Genomic DNA, 20,606 nt, shown 5'->3' on the forward strand with positions numbered 1-20,606 from the left:
CCTTTAAAGGTTTTTCTTTTTTTTTTTTTTTTTGGTCAATTTAACTGATGAAATGTTCCTCAAATGTCCCACTTTTCATCTCTACCACCACCATCACCACCCTTGTGCAAATTATCACCATCTCTGGCTTAGACACCCACAATGACCTACTTTCTGGCCTGTAGTTTTCCATTCTGGTCCTCTCCAATTCATCCTTTGTGCTGTAGCTCCAGTAATCTTTATGGAATCCTGTTCTAATCAGACCAGAACTCTGCCTAAGACCCTTCAAAGGCTTCTTATTGCTCTTAGGATGAAGAAAAACTGACCTGGTTCCTCTAGGACCATCTCTCTCTTTCTCAGTCTTTCTCATTCTCTCTCTCACTCTCTCTCATCTTTCTCCTTCATTCTCTCCACTACCCCAGCCCCACACTTCAGCCTTCGCTTCTTACTCACCCTTCCAGGTCCTCATCCTCCCCAGCATGGCCGCACACATGGCTCTCTGCAGGAAGGCTTTCCTTCCCTCTTTTGCCTGGTTATCTCCTACTCATTCATCAGGTCTCAGCTCTTATATCACTTCCTCAGGCAAGCCCTCCCTGACCACTCCCCACATCACCAAATCTTTTCTTTCAGGTTCTTGTTTCCCTGTATCCTCCTTCTTTGTAGTACTATAGTTACATATTGAGGCTGGCTTGTGACCAACATCTGTTTTTCACAGGAGATCAGAAACAATGTTTTTTTAAATTCACAATTTTATCCCTGGTGCCAATACTTGGCACATAACATATACTTAATAAGTATTAGTTGTCTAAGGGCAAGAGCTAGCAGTGAATAGGGGAATGAGGAGGTGATCTCAGTGTCATATATCCTCTGGGCCTCCTTTTCCTCATCTGTGATAAGAACCGAAGAGGCCTTTCTACCCCTGAATTTCTATCATGCTCTTATTTCTCATCTGAATAAAGTTTAAGTCTGAACTATGTTTGAATATAACGACGACTTCATCCAGCACACAACTCTCTCTGTCTATTATAATACTAGTTTTGAGAAATAAACACTTTCACTTTGGTTTTTGTGAAAACGAAGTTCCAAAACATTTATAACTTTAGAAGAATTTGTTGCAGAAGTGTTTTATTCTAATGATTGCTGACATCTCATTTACCAGTAATTAACCCAAATAATATATTTGGTGAGACTGAAAGACTTACTGTTTAATTAGCTCATGAGAAAATTGGAAAAGAAAACAGCAAGTTCTATTTCTCAAGTAGTTTCATAAATTACCTGAGCAACAAGATTGTGCTTCTGTGTACCTCAATGGTTAAAATAAGAAATAACTCCTTTTTTTTTTTTTTTTTTCAGATGGAGCCTAGCTTTGTTGCTCAGGCTGGAGTGCAGGGGTGTGATCACAGCTCACTGCAACCTCTGCCCCCCGAACAGGATCAAGTGATCCTCCCACCTCAGCCTCCTGAGTAGCTGGGATTACAGGTGCCCACCACCATGCCTAGTTAATTTTTGTATTTTTAGTAGAGATGGGTTTTGCCATGTTGGCCAGGCTGGTCTCAAACCCTTGGCCCCAAGTGATTCACCTGCCTCAGCCTCTCAAAGGGCTGGGATTACAGGTGTGAGCCACCATACCCAGCCAGAAATCACTCTTTAAGTCAGCATTTTAGTTTGTTCTCATGCTGCTAATAAAGACATGCCTGAGACTGGGTAATTTATGAAGGAAAGAGGTTTAACTGAGTCACAGATCTGCAGGACTGGGAGACTTACAATCATGGCGGATGGAAAAACAAACACATACTTTTTCACATGGTGACAACAAGGAGAAGTGCCAAGCAAAAAGGGGACAAGCCCTTATAAACCCATCAGATCTCATGAGAACTTACTCACCATCACGAGAACAGTATGAGAGTAATCGCCCTCATGATTCAATTACCTCCCACCACATGTGGGGGATATGGTAACTACAATCCAAGAGGAGAGTTGGTGGGAACACAGCCAAACCATATCATCAATCAGGGAACCCACAAAAGTAAGCAGGAGGATAATAATCTATCTCTAGGGAACCTCTTTGTCTGAAGGGTTTATTTTGCCTTTCAGCTTTGGTTTGTAATTGTACTATTGAGCAGCAGTGGCCATCAGCTGTGACTCAGAGGAGACTGGAACTTTCTAAGATGACAGCAGATGGTTTTGTCCTGCTTTGATGCAGAGCAATAATGCAGTCAAACTCAAAGGAATAATAGTAGCTGTCATTGATTGATAGCTCGCTTTGTGCTCAGGACAATGTTCATTGCTTACGTCTTAGTTTCTCCCCCAAACCCAGGGGGTAGGTTAATATTATTCCCCTATTTTACAGATGAGACCTGTGAGGCTGAGCAAATTTAAGTAATTTGCCTAAGTTACACATGTGGCAAGTGACAGAGAGAAGTTTTGAACCCAGCTAGTTTGATTCTAGATTTTGTGCTCTTCACCCTTCCCTACATCACAGCTGCACCTCCTCCCGCAGAGGTGAAGACAGGGAAGCTCAGAGCAGAGCTGTAAATGGTCCAGAGTGAGGACTAATGCCAGGTTTCTGGGGTCAAGCCAACTCTGCATCATGGTAAGTGCCCCTGACAGAGGCTCTGATGGATATGGGACAACCCAGGAATGGTGTGTCCTCATTGACTCTGCTTCAAGTTCAGTTTCCAGATGACTGGAGGGCCAGCATGGCCAGGCCCCCACTGGTCTGTGGTACTTTCTTGGCAGCAGAGTGACCCCCACCTGGAAAAGTAGCCCACTCGGAGGTCATTGGCACTGTGGGTCCCTCCCACCCACCACTCACCAGCCTCCATTTCCCACTTGTGCTCTTGATTTTGTGTTCAAGAGGGGAAAACTTCAAATTTGGACTCCATTCTGTAAAATAAAATGTATAAAAGAAAACAAGACAACCAACCTTCAGGCTGCTCCAAGAAAGACGTCCATACCTGAATGCTAGATTTCTCATAAGGAATCAAGCCTGCTTCCATGATAACTGCCACTGATTCAGAAAATCATTTCTTAAGCTTTGGCTTTTTGTGCATTAGTGATTGGAGAAAGTATTTAGCAGGACTGTAGAGGTGAGATGATACCCTATCACTGGTATTGTTAGGGGAGGCTTGGAAACACTTTTTACTGAAAATGGTTAATACGCCTTGGAAACTCCTTTCCGTGTCATCCTGTGTAGCCTGAAAAGTTAAGTTAATGGACCTCCCTGTGCCTCAGTTTCACCATGTATAAAGTGAGGATAATCTCAGTGCTTGCCTCCTATTGTTGTTGGAAGGATCACATGAACTAATGTTTGTAGAGTGGTTGGGGCTCATTAAGTGAGCCCATAATGATTGTGAACTCCTGATATTTTCTTCTGAGCTCTAATGATGTTCAGGCAACTGTACATCATTCAGGAGCGGGTTCTTTCCAAAGTCTTGACTAAGAGATACATTAGAGGGGTGTTGTGGCATCAAATGGACCAGAATTCATCTCCTGGGCCACCCACTGACCTGCTGAGTGCCTCTGGGCAATTATTCAACCTCTCTCAGCTTTCATTTTCTCATCTGTTTAATAATAATAATTAATAATAATAATACCCTCATAGGGCTGCAGAGAGAATTAAATAATGGCATCTATACAGACCTTAGCACAAGTCTGGGCACTTAATAAAGGTCTAATAAATATTATCATTAAGACTCTATTGAGCACATTTACAGGTTTTATTAAAGAAAAAGCTAAGGTCCTATGTTCTTGTGAAGACTGCATTCTATCATAAGGCAGAAAAACAAAAACAAAAAAACCACTGCTCGAAAAAGCCCTGACTACTTTCCCACTCCTGCAGCTGGTTATGCAAGCTCGCCTAGGCCCATAGAGTCTCAGAAGTCCACTCCCAGTGCCATTTATATTTTGACAATCACCATTGACACTAGGATGGCTCTTAAGACAAATGCAGTCCTGACCCCTGGACACAAATAATTTGTTGTAGTGTTACTTTTCATTCATGAATTATTCCTCTCCTCCTCCTCTGTCACCTGCTGTTCCCAAGATTAATTCACTCCCTCATCAAGGATTTATTAAGCACTGTTCTGTGCCATTCCCTGTGCAAGGCATTTGAGGAAGAGTGGCAGCTGAACTAAGGAGTTTGCTTTACAAACAGCTGGTGTTTAATAAATGATGGACACGCTGCTCTGTTTCTTTTTTTTAAACTTGTCCACAGATATCCTCCAAAAAGAAGTACAGGGAGAAAGTGCATTTGACAAAAATAAACCTAATTAAATATTTGCCTTCAGGGGGCTCTGTGTGGGATAGATGGGTACAAAAAGACTGACAGTTGTCGTGGGGCAGGAGAAGGAGACAAGGCTGACTGTCTACCACTGAGGGTGAGTTGGGGCTTTGCATATGCCATCCTACTGGGTCCTTTCAATCATCCCGTGAAAAGGAGGAATTATTAATTACTCCTACTTTTTCAATAGAGAAACTGAGGCTCAGGAAGTTTATCTATCTTGCTCAACTGGTTCAAATCCAGCTCTGTGACTTTAAAGCCTCTAACAAGCTCTTGATCATTTCCCTACAGAATGCTGCATCATGCACAGAGAGAACAGAGAGAAAAAGGTCTGCCGTAGTTGTCCTGGATACTGACACTGGGACCTGCTGCACCTGCACGGGTCACTTGAGAGTGAGGCTTTACCTGCCCCCCTATTTCAGCCTGTGCTCCTACTCACACATCTCACAGTGCTAGCGCCTGGGCCCCCTGCCCACTGACCCTCTCCAGGCCCACCTGACACTCTCACCTTGTGCCTGGGCTCACTCATCCTTCCCATTCTTGGCCATGCTTCTGCAGCACCAAAGGAGTTGGAGCTACAAAGCATGCTGAACTTCTCCACAGAAAGAAGAACTGCCAAGTCAACTTTGGCAGTCTTTGGGTAGCACATCATTTATTAACTCACCGCATGGCTGTTAACCCAGTAATCACAGCTAACACTTGTTGACCATACAAGTTACAAGACTGGGCTTCGTAACCCTCACAGCGTCCCTCTATATTGGGCAGACACCCTTATCATTCTTCTCTTATAAATGAAAAAATAGAGGCTTAGAAAAGTCAATTAATTTGCACAATGAAAAGGAGCTCAGCCTCATTAGCGATCAGGAAAATGCAAATTCAACCTTCAATAAGATCCCTTTTACATGGATCAGAATGGCAAAATTAGTAAATTGGACAATATCTGATATTGAGAAGAATGTGGGGCAACAGAAACTCGTACACTCTCTTAATGAGGGCATAACTCCCCACTTTGGAGGGCAATTTGCCAGCATTTCAGTGAGGAGAGAAAGGGCCCACCTTAGGATTCACCAATCCCACTTCTCTGTGCCGAAGGCATGTACCCTGGAGGAGCTCTCAGACTTGTCCACAAGGAAACCTGCACAGAAATGCCTATGACAGTCTTGTTTGTGACAGCAAAAGAATGGAAACAATCTAAATGTCTATTAAACAAGAGAATGCGTAAATAGATTGTGATGTAGTTATTACCATGGGATCCTACATAGCAATAAAATAAATAACCAGAGCCAGGCCTGTGAAAACAACTCCCAAACATGTTGACTACAAAAAAGCAGGAATCAATACAATACATACTATGTTGTGCTTTTATAAGATTTCAACAGTTGCCAACCTTTTGGGCACCACGGACTGGTTTCGTGGAAGCCAATTTTTCCACAGAATGGGGTTTGGGAGGGATGCTGTCTGGATAAAACTATTCTACTTCAGATCATCAGGAATTAAATGCTCATAAGGAGGAGCACACAGTGTAGATTCTTGGCATGTGCAGTTCACAATAGGGTTCATACTATGAGACTCTAATGCTGCCACTGATCTGACGGAGGTGGAGCTCAGGCAGTAATGCTCTTCCGGTGCTCACCTCCTGCTGTGCAGCAGACCGTTGTCCAAGGGTTGGAGATCCCTGACATAAAAAACAATGCTTAGAAATATTTACATACGCAGCAAAGGTATAGGCTGGGTGTGGTGGCTCGTGCCTGTAATCTCAGCACTTTGGGAGGCTGAGGTGGGCGGATCACTTGAGGTAATGAGTTCAAGACCAGCCTGACCAACTTGGTAAAATCCTGTCTCTCCTAAAAATACAAAACTTAGCTGGTCATGGTGGCAGGAGCCTGTAATCCTAGTTACTTGGGACGCTGAGGCACGAGAATCACTTGCACCCAAGAGGCGGAGGTTGCAGTGAGCTGAGATCAAGTGACTGCACTCCAGCCTGGTTGACAGAGCAACTCCGTGTCAAAAAAAAGAAAAAGGCACAAATGATGGACACAGGAATAAAACAGCAGATCAGGACACTGGTTGTCTTGGAACAGGACAAATCACAGGGAGAGAAACACAGGGGACTTCAACTGTATTGGTAAAGTTTTTTTGCACTGGGTGATAGGTTCAGAGATGTGGTTGTGTTAATTTTGATGCCTTTTGTATGTTTCAATAATCTCATATTTTAATTTTTAAAAATTTCTCAAGGCCTTGTATTTAGTAAATAGAAGAGCCAAGTTTAGGGCCCACACTAAACATGTGATTCCCTCCCAATCCACCACAGTACCTAGGGAAGGAGGGAGGCAAAGGAAGATGAATACAGAAGGGGAATGTTACTCATTCCACCTATTCTTTGTGCGGACCTTGAAAATGCAATTGTTAATGACAGATCTTTCTTTGTATAGCAAGGCAGTCTTGAAAACTATGGTATTAAATATTAATAGCTTGAATCATGTTTTTTCCATTGCTTTATATTACTATTTAGACCTGTCTTTCCAAAAAAATGTTGCGACAAAATCTAATAAAAGCAACAAAGGGATTCCCACATTCATTTCTAATGTCCTTGTTCATAAAGAATCCGATAGCTATTTCATTCTCCCACACAGATCTATCAAATAGATAATGACCTATACTTTCCATTTAAAGCAGCCTTACACTAAAATGCTCCACAAAGTTTGTCCCTATTTTGTCAAGAGTTCTCACTAACTTCATCTATGTGAGTTTGAGAACTGAGCAGAAACTCCTTCACTTCCTCCCTTATCTGAATATTAGTAAATATCCATTGAATACCCATCAATTGCATGGCACTCTGCTAGATGCTGGTGAAATAATAGTGAACCAGACAGGCCTTGCCCTGAAGAAGCTTTCAGTTTCCTGCAGGAGACAGACAAGTAGAGCAGGTATTATAAGGTGCGGCAATGGGTGTATGCTGTATGTGGGGCCTTCTATGGAGGAGCATGTTGATCTGGGTAAACCTCTTAGTGGGGTGCTATTTCAGCTGAATACCAAAGGATGAGTGGAAATTGACTTCAAAAGCAATTTAAATATTTCTTTTGAGAGGATTCAGTAGTCTTATTGTAGAGTTTCCATTGTCAGCCAAAGCAGAGGAGAGAAATAAGTGTTTTAAGGTATCTCTTAACCTGAAAAAAAAAAAAAAAAAAAAAGAAAAAAAGAGCTGTAGTTTGAACCAGAAGGATCTTCAGGTGCAGCTCACCGTCCTTTCTTTGTGTGTTTAAAACAAATCACACCTGGGTAAGCTGAATTGCTACTATCCTTTGTTAAATGCACAAATATACTCCTAAGTGAGTGTGTTGGGGGCACGTGCATCTGCAAGGAGAGCATAATTGCCTCGATTTTATTCCATGTTTTAAAAGTTCCTCTTGACCTAGTTACCCAGGAGAAGAAATTTTAGCTTCCCTGCACACACAGAAGGATCATACCATAGACTGGGAAGTGTAGGGGAAGGAAGGCATTAATGCAGCCTCTTTCAGCCATGCTGATTCCATTTAATTCTCTCAAATCCTGCATTCATCATTGTGATTGGTTAATTTGCCTTGGACTTATTTTTAACTTGGGCATCTAATTTGATTAGGTGGGATTTGCTGAGACCAGGTTTCCAAAAGTTGTGGAAGAGATGCGGCCAGGAACTCATGCTCTCAAATGAAAACCAACCTCCCAGAATCCCTATCCCACTAATTAGGAGACACAAATAAATCAGATAACACGATATAAAATAAATATCTCAATGTTTATTAATTGCAATGAAAAGTAGAATCACAGAGCTATTTTAAAACTAATGTAACCATTTTTAAAAAGAAACCATTTAAACAAGAAAATGATTTTTTCATTCAAAGAAATCTAGTACAAGCGAAGATGACATTTTAAAGTATCATCAGTGAATTTCAACACAGCCTTTCCATCACAATAATATAAATTTGTACCTTCAATCTTACGCAGCAACAAAGACACAGTGAGAAAGATAGCAATTGCTTCTGAAAGAAAATCAAAGAAGCCTGGAGCGGTGATTTTTTTCTAAAGGATCCCGGGGAGTTGAATAGGGCCTGCTTCTCCATGGGCTGATGTTTGGCTGTGAAGGGAATGCCAGCCACCTTTCCTCTGATTTTACCTTTGAAGAGAATGAAAGGAACTCACTGTAACATCTTCCCTCACAAAGAGATGCAGAATTCAAACCTAACCCCCAAGAAATGCTATAATCAAAGTAAACACTAATTCTGCCCCTATAAATGTCATTAATAGCATGTTATAGCATTCAATCACATGTCTTTCTCTTGCTAATCTTCCCCTGAATTTTTAACAAAATCATCCTGGATTAGAATAATTCCGGTACTCTGAAAATGACAAGGGGGTGAGACTTTGGGCTGGACGGCCTTGTTAAGGAAACAACATTCAATAATGAAAGAACAACGACATGTAGCACAGAGGGCTTTGCCATTCAAACCCTCATTATCCTAATCCCTGCAGGAACAGGATTTATGCAGAAATCAGAGGTTGTGAAAAGGTGCAGTGCCTGAATATGTAGAAAGCCAGACCTTTGTCAACCCATGCCTCTCATCAACACAAATGTCTAACCAGGTCCATTAGGTCAACCTCTGGGGTTAAGTCTTGTGCAGATGGCCACGTGTTAAATGTCTGAAAACATATCACACGTTAAAAAAAAATTAAGAGTCTAGTAAAACTGGCAAAACATGTAGATTTCATGAAGTTACTGGAAGCGATGGGTTAGGAAGATGCTAAAGTTAAAGCAAAGCCACTGTTAAAAGGGGATCTGGCAGAGCAGGACCAGAAGACAACTGAAGAAAGAAAATTGATGAGGATGATGATACTAGGCACTTCAAAAAACACAGACCTGCATGTCAAAAGACAGAGAAAACTGATGAAGTGCTCAACACTTTTGCAGAAATGANATTCACTCCCTCATCAAGGATTTATTAAGCACTGTTCTGTGCCATTCCCTGTGCAAGGCATTTGAGGAAGAGTGGCAGCTGAACTAAGGAGTTTGTTTTACAAACAGCTGGTGTTTAATAAATGATGGACACGCTGCTCTGTTTCTTTTTTTTAAACTTGTCCACAGATATCCTCCAAAAAGAAGTACAGGGAGAAAGTGCATTTGACAAAAATAAACCTAATTAAATATTTGCCTTCAGGGGGCTCTGTGTGGGATAGATGGGTACAAAAAGACTGACAGTTGTCGTGGGGCAGGAGAAGGAGACAAGGCTGACTGTCTACCACTGAGGGTGAGTTGGGGCTTTGCATATGCCATCCTACTGGGTCCTTTCAATCATCCCGTGAAAAGGAGGAATTATTAATTACTCCTACTTTTTCAATAGAGAAACTGAGGCTCAGGAAGTTTATCTATCTTGCTCAACTGGTTCAAATCCAGCTCTGTGACTTTAAAGCCTCTAACAAGCTCTTGATCATTTCCCTACAGAATGCTGCATCATGCACAGAGAGAACAGAGAGAAAAAGGTCTGCCGTAGTTGTCCTGGATACTGACACTGGGACCTGCTGCACCTGCACGGGTCACTTGAGAGTGAGGCTTTACCTGCCCCCCTATTTCAGCCTGTGCTCCTACTCACACATCTCACAGTGCTAGCGCCTGGGCCCCCTGCCCACTGACCCTCTCCAGGCCCACCTGACACTCTCACCTTGTGCCTGGGCTCACTCATCCTTCCCATTCTTGGCCATGCTTCTGCAGCACCAAAGGAGTTGGAGCTACAAAGCATGCTGAACTTCTCCACAGAAAGAAGAACTGCCAAGTCAACTTTGGCAGTCTTTGGGTAGCACATCATTTATTAACTCACCGCATGGCTGTTAACCCAGTAATCACAGCTAACACTTGTTGACCATACAAGTTACAAGACTGGGCTTCGTAACCCTCACAGCGTCCCTCTATATTGGGCAGACACCCTTATCATTCTTCTCTTATAAATGAAAAAATAGAGGCTTAGAAAAGTCAATTAATTTGCACAATGAAAAGGAGCTCAGCCTCATTAGCGATCAGGAAAATGCAAATTCAAGCTTCAATAAGATCCCTTTTACATGGATCAGAATGGCAAAATTAGTAAATTGGACAATATCTGATATTGAGAAGAATGTGGGGCAACAGAAACTCGTACACTCTCTTAATGAGGGCATAACTCCCCACTTTGGAGGGCAATTTGCCAGCATTTCAGTGAGGAGAGAAAGGGCCCACCTTAGGATTCACCAATCCCACTTCTCTGTGCCGAAGGCATGTACCCTGGAGGAGCTCTCAGACTTGTCCACAAGGAAACCTGCACAGAAATGCCTATGACAGTCTTGTTTGTGACAGCAAAAGAATGGAAACAATCTAAATGTCTATTAAACAAGAGAATGCGTAAATAGATTGTGATGTAGTTATTACCATGGGATCCTACATAGCAATAAAATAAATAACCAGAGCCAGGCCTGTGAAAACAACTCCCAAACATGTTGACTACAAAAAAGCAGGAATCAATACAATACATACTATGTTGTGCTTTTATAAGATTTCAACAGTTGCCAACCTTTTGGGCACCACGGACTGGTTTCGTGGAAGCCAATTTTTCCACAGAATGGGGTTTGGGAGGGATGCTGTCTGGATAAAACTATTCTACTTCAGATCATCAGGAATTAAATGCTCATAAGGAGGAGCACACAGTGTAGATTCTTGGCATGTGCAGTTCACAATAGGGTTCATACTATGAGACTCTAATGCTGCCACTGATCTGACGGAGGTGGAGCTCAGGCAGTAATGCTCTTCCGGTGCTCACCTCCTGCTGTGCAGCAGACCGTTGTCCAAGGGTTGGAGATCCCTGACATAAAAAACAATGCTTAGAAATATTTACATACGCAGCAAAGGTATAGGCTGGGTGTGGTGGCTCGTGCCTGTAATCTCAGCACTTTGGGAGGCTGAGGTGGGCGGATCACTTGAGGTAATGAGTTCAAGACCAGCCTGACCAACTTGGTAAAATCCTGTCTCTCCTAAAAATACAAAACTTAGCTGGTCATGGTGGCAGGAGCCTGTAATCCTAGTTACTTGGGACGCTGAGGCACGAGAATCACTTGCACCCAAGAGGCGGAGGTTGCAGTGAGCTGAGATCAAGTGACTGCACTCCAGCCTGGTTGACAGAGCAACTCCGTGTCAAAAAAAAGAAAAAGGCACAAATGATGGACACAGGAATAAAACAGCAGATCAGGACACTGGTTGTCTTGGAACAGGACAAATCACAGGGAGAGAAACACAGGGGACTTCAACTGTATTGGTAAAGTTTTTTTGCACTGGGTGATAGGTTCAGAGATGTGGTTGTGTTAATTTTGATGCCTTTTGTATGTTTCAATAATCTCATATTTTAATTTTTAAAAATTTCTCAAGGCCTTGTATTTAGTAAATAGAAGAGCCAAGTTTAGGGCCCACACTAAACATGTGATTCCCTCCCAATCCACCACAGTACCTAGGGAAGGAGGGAGGCAAAGGAAGATGAATACAGAAGGGGAATGTTACTCATTCCACCTATTCTTTGTGCGGACCTTGAAAATGCAATTGTTAATGACAGATCTTTCTTTGTATAGCAAGGCAGTCTTGAAAACTATGGTATTAAATATTAATAGCTTGAATCATGTTTTTTCCATTGCTTTATATTACTATTTAGACCTGTCTTTCCAAAAAAATGTTGCGACAAAATCTAATAAAAGCAACAAAGGGATTCCCACATTCATTTCTAATGTCCTTGTTCATAAAGAATCCGATAGCTATTTCATTCTCCCACACAGATCTATCAAATAGATAATGACCTATACTTTCCATTTAAAGCAGCCTTACACTAAAATGCTCCACAAAGTTTGTCCCTATTTTGTCAAGAGTTCTCACTAACTTCATCTATGTGAGTTTGAGAACTGAGCAGAAACTCCTTCACTTCCTCCCTTATCTGAATATTAGTAAATATCCATTGAATACCCATCAATTGCATGGCACTCTGCTAGATGCTGGTGAAATAATAGTGAACCAGACAGGCCTTGCCCTGAAGAAGCTTTCAGTTTCCTGCAGGAGACAGACAAGTAGAGCAGGTATTATAAGGTGCGGCAATGGGTGTATGCTGTATGTGGGGCCTTCTATGGAGGAGCATGTTGATCTGGGTAAACCTCTTAGTGGGGTGCTATTTCAGCTGAATACCAAAGGATGAGTGGAAATTGACTTCAAAAGCAATTTAAATATTTCTTTTGAGAGGATTCAGTAGTCTTATTGTAGAGTTTCCATTGTCAGCCAAAGCAGAGGAGAGAAATAAGTGTTTTAAGGTATCTCTTAACCTGAAAAAAAAAAAAAAAAAAAAAGAAAAAAAGAGCTGTAGTTTGAACCAGAAGGATCTTCAGGTGCAGCTCACCGTCCTTTCTTTGTGTGTTTAAAACAAATCACACCTGGGTAAGCTGAATTGCTACTATCCTTTGTTAAATGCACAAATATACTCCTAAGTGAGTGTGTTGGGGGCACGTGCATCTGCAAGGAGAGCATAATTGCCTCGATTTTATTCCATGTTTTAAAAGTTCCTCTTGACCTAGTTACCCAGGAGAAGAAATTTTAGCTTCCCTGCACACACAGAAGGATCATACCATAGACTGGGAAGTGTAGGGGAAGGAAGGCATTAATGCAGCCTCTTTCAGCCATGCTGATTCCATTTAATTCTCTCAAATCCTGCATTCATCATTGTGATTGGTTAATTTGCCTTGGACTTATTTTTAACTTGGGCATCTAATTTGATTAGGTGGGATTTGCTGAGACCAGGTTTCCAAAAGTTGTGGAAGAGATGCGGCCAGGAACTCATGCTCTCAAATGAAAACCAACCTCCCAGAATCCCTATCCCACTAATTAGGAGACACAAATAAATCAGATAACACGATATAAAATAAATATCTCAATGTTTATTAATTGCAATGAAAAGTAGAATCACAGAGCTATTTTAAAACTAATGTAACCATTTTTAAAAAGAAACCATTTAAACAAGAAAATGATTTTTTCATTCAAAGAAATCTAGTACAAGCGAAGATGACATTTTAAAGTATCATCAGTGAATTTCAACACAGCCTTTCCATCACAATAATATAAATTTGTACCTTCAATCTTACGCAGCAACAAAGACACAGTGAGAAAGATAGCAATTGCTTCTGAAAGAAAATCAAAGAAGCCTGGAGCGGTGATTTTTTTCTAAAGGATCCCGGGGAGTTGAATAGGGCCTGCTTCTCCATGGGCTGATGTTTGGCTGTGAAGGGAATGCCAGCCACCTTTCCTCTGATTTTACCTTTGAAGAGAATGAAAGGAACTCACTGTAACATCTTCCCTCACAAAGAGATGCAGAATTCAAACCTAACCCCCAAGAAATGCTATAATCAAAGTAAACACTAATTCTGCCCCTATAAATGTCATTAATAGCATGTTATAGCATTCAATCACATGTCTTTCTCTTGCTAATCTTCCCCTGAATTTTTAACAAAATCATCCTGGATTAGAATAATTCCGGTACTCTGAAAATGACAAGGGGGTGAGACTTTGGGCTGGACGGCCTTGTTAAGGAAACAACATTCAATAATGAAAGAACAACGACATGTAGCACAGAGGGCTTTGCCATTCAAACCCTCATTATCCTAATCCCTGCAGGAACAGGATTTATGCAGAAATCAGAGGTTGTGAAAAGGTGCAGTGCCTGAATATGTAGAAAGCCAGACCTTTGTCAACCCATGCCTCTCATCAACACAAATGTCTAACCAGGTCCATTAGGTCAACCTCTGGGGTTAAGTCTTGTGCAGATGGCCACGTGTTAAATGTCTGAAAACATATCACACGTTAAAAAAAAATTAAGAGTCTAGTAAAACTGGCAAAACATGTAGATTTCATGAAGTTACTGGAAGCGATGGGTTAGGAAGATGCTAAAGTTAAAGCAAAGCCACTGTTAAAAGGGGATCTGGCAGAGCAGGACCAGAAGACAACTGAAGAAAGAAAATTGATGAGGATGATGATACTAGGCACTTCAAAAAACACAGACCTGCATGTCAAAAGACAGAGAAAACTGATGAAGTGCTCAACACTTTTGCAGAAATGACTGTATCAGAAAACTGATGAAGTGCTCAACACTTTTGCAGAAATGATCGCATCTGTAATATTATTCCAAAAACTAATTGTGAAATAGAACTATCAAAGAATTTTCCCAAAGGATTATAGCCCTTGAAGCAACATTTTATTCATTTTTCCTTCATTTTGAATTCTGGAACACAGTTCTATTTAAAATATGAATATCCATTTTTTCTAAAGTCCTAATCCATTTATAAATTCTGACCATGAAATTGTACTCCCTGTCTTAAGTAGTTCCCTCTGTATATTACCAGCCTCCTGACTGCATCTTGCTCATAGTTGATTCTCCAAGGTTGTAACTGAACGTTTCCTAATATCTCAAAGAATGACTCTCTAGCAAGCCCAAGGCCTTCTACAATCTGGAAGGCTTATCTAAGTGCTCTGCTTTGATCAGTCTTCCCTTGGCTCAACTGCCCTTGAGTCTTCAACGACTGTTAAACCTCTGACCTTGTTATCTTCAACTCTTATGAAAAGAGATGTTAATTTCATATGCTTTCATGCAGGAATACCTTTCTTGCCCTCAGTCCCTTACCAACAGCACACACTTCAGGGGTGGGCCTGAGTCCTGGTCCCTGCTGTGGCATCTTCCTTTGTCACTCTGGATTTCAGTGTGGTGACTTCTCCCTTATAGGGTGCACGCTCCACGGGGGTAGGTGTGCAAGTCTGAAAGAGAAGATATCATTTCTCTCTTGTGATTTATTTTCTTGAGTTCAAAGTGTAGCTCCCTTATGAACTGTGAGAGCAAAAAATAATCTTGTAAATTTATCACGTGCCTCCCCATCCCCTTGCCCTTTCACAGAAATTCCTGGCAAACTTGAGCATCTGGATTGTTCCACTTTTTGTGGGTATTAATCGGACAGAGGACCAGGGACCCTCATCGGGGCCTCTGCCATACCCTCACGCCCCTCTGAGTCCCACAACGTTCTCCTATTGTCCTTTCCAATATCCTTTTCTTCTAGTTTCAAACCTACTCGCCTGAGTTTACAATGGTTCTTTGTACCTCTCCTAACACTCTCAGAGCAGTTGCTTTAGGTTCTAGCAATTTGTATATGCTTTCCACTTTCCTGACTGTCTCTGTGTATTGTGGATCTTCCACAGAATCTCACCTCTTCGGTGACTGACTATGTAGCAGAACCCTCTGATGGATTCAGCTAGAGCTGTCAGTGCTTGAGCAGTTTTGAAATTTAGACACACACACACACACACACACACACACAGAGAGAGACAAGTAACAAACTATTGTGGGTCTCATTTTGACCACCAAAACTAATACATTGTAGTGATCAACAGTATGACCTTTATAGTGAGACAGATCTAAGTTAGAATTCTCCATTTGCTGTTTACTACACGTAGGAAACTGACAAGTTAATTAATACCTCCAGGCCTACTTCCTCATCCAAAACCTGTCTCTCAGATATTTGAGAATTTCCAGAGCCAAAGCATTTTCTTCACTCATTCAGCAGATATTTACTGAGCTCACACAGGCCCAGACAGTGTGCCAAACACCGAGGATACACACAGAACAAGGCCACAGCCCCTGCAGCCACGGAACTGGAGGCACAGCGCAGTGTGCACTGGGCGCTCAGGAAATGGAGGGACCCCTGCCCTTCCCTCACCAGGCCAAGGCTCTGCCCACTTTCTGTATCTGTCTAAATGCTTTGCTGAACTTCCATTTTGGCTCACTGTCTGCTCAGTCCTTGAGCCCTGTCGTCATTTTGAGGAAGACAGACATCATAAATGAAGTGCCAGCCTCCCATTTCTGCCTTGGACCACCACATCTGAAAACTTAAGCTCACCTAGTACCCCACCCTCTGGCTGCATCCTCCCTTTCAGGTCCTTGGTCCGTGTGTGTGTGTGTGTGTGTGTGTGTGTGTGTGTGTGTGTGTTTTCTCCTGGCTTTACTTTCCAAGCCCAGCCTGCATGATATATCACTTAAACCTGGGGTGACTGTGCAGTTTATCATCCAAACTAGGACACTTCTGAGAATGAAAAGGGCACTAAACATAATTAACATAAGTATAATCCAGGCCTGTCCGAGCAAACCAAGATTATGTCCTTCTTTCAGCTCATTCCTGCCTGTCACCTAGAGGGGCTTGCTTTCTCCCTGCTCCTCTTGGCATGTGTACTCAGCAAAGCCCATGGCATATTTCAGTTCAATCTTCAGGGTCTCCTGCAGCGAGCACCTCTGGCGCATGTGACCTAAGTGAGCAGACTTTTGCGCCGCCCACTGTGCGCTGTGCTGCCCTCCTCAAGTTTCCACTCCGTCTCCCTCTTCCTACAACACTTCCTTCTACCTACACTACTTGCGCTTTTCAGCTGTTCACTTTTTGTCTCTCTTGGACTCCTTCCTGGGAAGTGACTGCCCATGCCAGTGACTCAGATGGGGCCATCACACACAGGGCCCGTCCTCCTCACTCAGGGCTGGACTTGCTCTACAGGCTGCTCCATCACCAAGAGGCTGCTTCCCCAGAACCCAGCCTGCAGGCTCTGGGAGCATGCACCACCCACGCCAGGCACATGGGAGCTTCCTGGTAGCTTCCGGTCAGGGCTATGTTTTTGCATGGGCTGGGCTGCTGCTCTCACTTTTGTGGAAATATCTCTGACTTCTCTTTTATCACTCAGCTCAGCTAACCATCAGTCTAGGAAGCTTTGGCCCTTTGTGCCGTATCCATTATCTCCCTTACCCCAGGTTTCTGGAATGATCTGTTCACTTGTCAGTCTCCCCCAGCAGAGAGAGGACCCCTGTGCTGCTCTGTTTCTCCCTTACAAACGCTCAATAGATATGGGTAGAAGGAAATTTGGGGGAGGGAGGTGTGAAGGTGACTTCCCATCTAAGCTTGCTTTCTTCTTTTTATGGTTTGGCCTGGCCTGGGCTGACTCAGTTTCCCTCACGCTCTTTTGCTGTGCTGCATCATTTATCCGTTCTCCAGGCTGTATTTTTCCTTATCTTTTCTTTTTATTTTTGAGACAGAGTCTCACTCTGTCACCCAGGTTGGAGCGCAGTGGTGCAATCTCAGCTCACTGCAACCTCCACCTCCTAGCTTCACACGATTCTCTTACCTCAGCCTCCCAAGTAGCTAAATTACAGGCGCACACCACCATGGCCAGCTAATTTTTGTATTTTTAGTAGAGACACGGTTTTGCTACATTGGCCAGACTGGTCTTAAACACCTGACCTCAAATCATCCACTTGCCTCAATCTCCCAAAGTGCCGGGATTACAGGCGTGAGCCACTGAGCCTGGCCTGGGCTATAATTTTTCTGTGGCCGGCTGTCTATAACTGCTTTCTGGTTGTTCAGTCATGGAGCCAGCCATGACTGGCTTGTCACTCTGGTCACGCTGACCATCACATGTCTCTGATCTGACTGGCTGGGGTCTCACCTGTGCACAGTCTCTCTTGCTTGCCTCTGAGGCTCTGGGCAGACCAGGTCTGCTTTTCTCTCAAAATGGCCGTGGTTAGGAGCCATGCCTGCATGCACGCCTCAGAAACAAGCAGCCTCCTCTCAACAAGCAGTCTTGTGCTGTCTCACACTCCACAGTCTTTCCCTTTGATAGATAAGTTGATGGAAATCAAAGATAACTTAAGTTCTAGTCTCAAGCCTCTCAACCCTTTTCACCTCTTAATATTTGCTCATCCTTAGAAGTGGTTTACATAAGCTCTACGATGGCTAGACTCACTCCTTCTTCGCCGTCTTCATCTTTGTGTTACCTGTCGCCCCTGGCAGTGTTCTCTGGGCATGTTTTAGGACATCACTAGATATTCACTGTGACAAAATGGAAGAGCGATGGCACTCTTTCTGCAGACTCTGAAACCATCACTGCTGTTATTCAGAAGTTCAGCTGCACGTTTGTTTTCTGAGTAGACAACCTACAGCTCTTAGCAATCCTAGTCTTATTCCTTCTCTCTAATGACAATGGCAAACCTCCGTCTGAAGCATGAACTGCCCAGCATGACGCAGACCCCAGCATAAGGCAGAGCCCTTGCTTAATGCATGTAGTTGACACTAGCAGTCAGGGTAAAAATAAAATGAGCCTCTTTCTCTGGCATCCCAGATGAGTATGGTGATAATAAAGACCCCCTGCCTATTCTCCTGGCTAAAAGCATGCTAATTCTTAGAGGACATTTATGCAGCATAAGCACATAGAAAAATGAAGATGAAGAAACAGAGTATTCTGGGTTGGACAAAGAGAGCAGGTTTCTTTTCTCACCTTTTGGGACTCCATGTTCTCCTGATGGTCTTCCTGCCTCACTGGTCAGCCTTCTCAGGCTCCACTGATGCTTACTCTTCTCCACCCCTGAAGGTTGGTGGGCCTAGAACTCTCTCTTAAGCCCCCATTCTTCTCTACTACAGTCTCATTGGTGACCTTAGACTCGCAGTTTTAAATCTACATGTTATGATTCCCAAATTTTACCTCCAGCTTTAATGTCTCTTGTTCTCCAGACCCCTCTATCTCCTTTGTGCTCATTGACTACTGCACAAAGAGGTGTACAATTGTCTCAAACACAACTAGAGCTTAACCACCATGGATCACAGTTGAAACAGGTAGAACATGAGCTCTTCGTGATTAGACTGCTGTCATATTAATGCCTATATCCTTATCATCTAGAATAGTGCCTCGTGCTCCAAAAACATTTGTTAAATGAAGGGAGATTTCTTGACTGTAGGACTTTTTGAAACTTTTTTTTTTTGAAATGGAGTTTTGCTTTTGTTGCCCAAGCTGATGGCATGATCTCAGCTCACCGCAACCTCCACCTCCCAGGTTCAAGCAATTCTCCTGCCTCAGCCTCCTGAGTAGCTGGGATTACAGGCATATGCCACCACGCCCAGCTAATTTTGTATTTTTAGTAGAGATGGGGTTTCTCCATGTTGGTCAGGGTGGTCTTGAACTTCTGACCTCAGGTGATCCACCGGTCTCCGCCTCCCAAAGTGCAGGGATTACAGGCGTGAGCCACCGAACCTTGCCAAAACATTTTATGCTATTGGGTAATTATATCACCTGAGGGTAACATCATCTAAAATATTTGACAGCTTTCTCAAGAAATACTTCAGGAGACTCAAGTCCTGTTAACATGCTATTGGAAGGCTAATCTGATTATGGCATCTTTTTTTGCCCTAGTACATGCTGGTCAAGATTAGTTATCACACGTTGACAGCACTTATTTCCATCTTGACAGTATCACAATCAAATAAAATGGCTTGAGGGTAAAACCACAGGAGAGGCTGTTGCTGTGGTTTGACTGTTTGTCCCCTCTCAGACTCATGTTAAAATTTAATTGCCATTGTAACAGTATTAACAGGTGAGACTTTTAAGAGATGGTTATGCCGTGAGGGCTCTGTCTTCATGAATGGATTAATGATGTTATCTTGGGAGAGGATTCCTTATAAAATGACAAGTTTGGCCCTTTTGGCTTTCCCTCTTCTCCTCTCTTTGCCCTTCTGCCATGTGATGACTTCCTCTGTGGGATGACACAACAAGAGGGCCCTCTCTAGATGCCAGTCCCTCATTCTTGGACTTCCTAGCCTTCTGAAATGTGAGCCAATAAAGTTGTGTTTGTTATAAATTACTCAACCTCAGATATTCTGTTATAGCAGCACAAAAGGAAATAAGTAATACAGAAGACATAGATGGTGCCTCAACTAGCAGGCCATTGGAGGTTTACTTTGGTAGATGAGAGTTGAACTTGAATTCTCAGTATTTGATAATACTTGTCATTGTGACAATTTAACAGAGAGACAGAAATGAGAATTATAAAATATGTGGTTCTATAAATAAACAATTGCAATTATCCTTACACTTTCATAACTGCAGAAATGCTTTTTGATGAGGTGACCAAGGAAAAAGAAAGACATAAGTTGACAGAAAATTTAATCATATTGAGCTGGGCACAGTGGCTCACGCTTGTAATCCCAGCACTTTGGGAGGCTGAGGCAGGCTGATCACTTGATGTCAGGAGTTCAAGACCAGCCTGGCCAACATGGCTAAACCCATCTCTACTAAAAATATAAAAATTAGCCAGGTGTGGTGGCCTGCACCTGTAGTGCCAGCTACTCAGGAGGCTGAGACAGGAGAATCACTTGAGCCCAGGAGGTGAAGGTTGCAGTGAGGTGAGATCATGCCACTGCACTCCAGTCTGGGTGGCTGAGTGAGACTCTGCCTCAAAAAAAAAGCATTCATAAG

At 42.7% G+C, this 20,606-nt stretch overlaps 1 protein-coding gene across 2 annotated transcripts in view; it reads right to left on the reverse strand.

Annotated features, from left to right (window-relative positions):
- Nucleotides 1-13,200: 13,200 nt before the first annotated feature.
- Nucleotides 13,201-20,606, reverse strand: part of DPYS (dihydropyrimidinase) — an 84,337-nt gene continuing 76,931 nt past the window's right edge. The window contains exons 9-10 of one of the 2 annotated variants that reach the window (XM_017528975.2): nt 14,959-15,089; nt 13,201-13,599 (exon numbers count right to left, since the gene is read on the reverse strand). In XM_017528975.2, the coding sequence (XP_017384464.1) occupies nt 14,973-15,089 (117 nt within the window). In that variant the 3' untranslated portion in view covers nt 13,201-13,599; nt 14,959-14,972. The remainder of the gene's footprint in view (nt 13,600-14,958; nt 15,090-20,606) is intronic. The other variant, XM_017528974.2, reaches the window with a different exon arrangement.

Source organism: Cebus imitator, unplaced genomic scaffold (genome assembly GCF_001604975.1).
Source record: "Cebus imitator isolate Cc_AM_T3 unplaced genomic scaffold, Cebus_imitator-1.0 Scaffold56, whole genome shotgun sequence".
NCBI classification, from domain to species: domain Eukaryota; kingdom Metazoa; phylum Chordata; class Mammalia; order Primates; family Cebidae; genus Cebus; species Cebus imitator.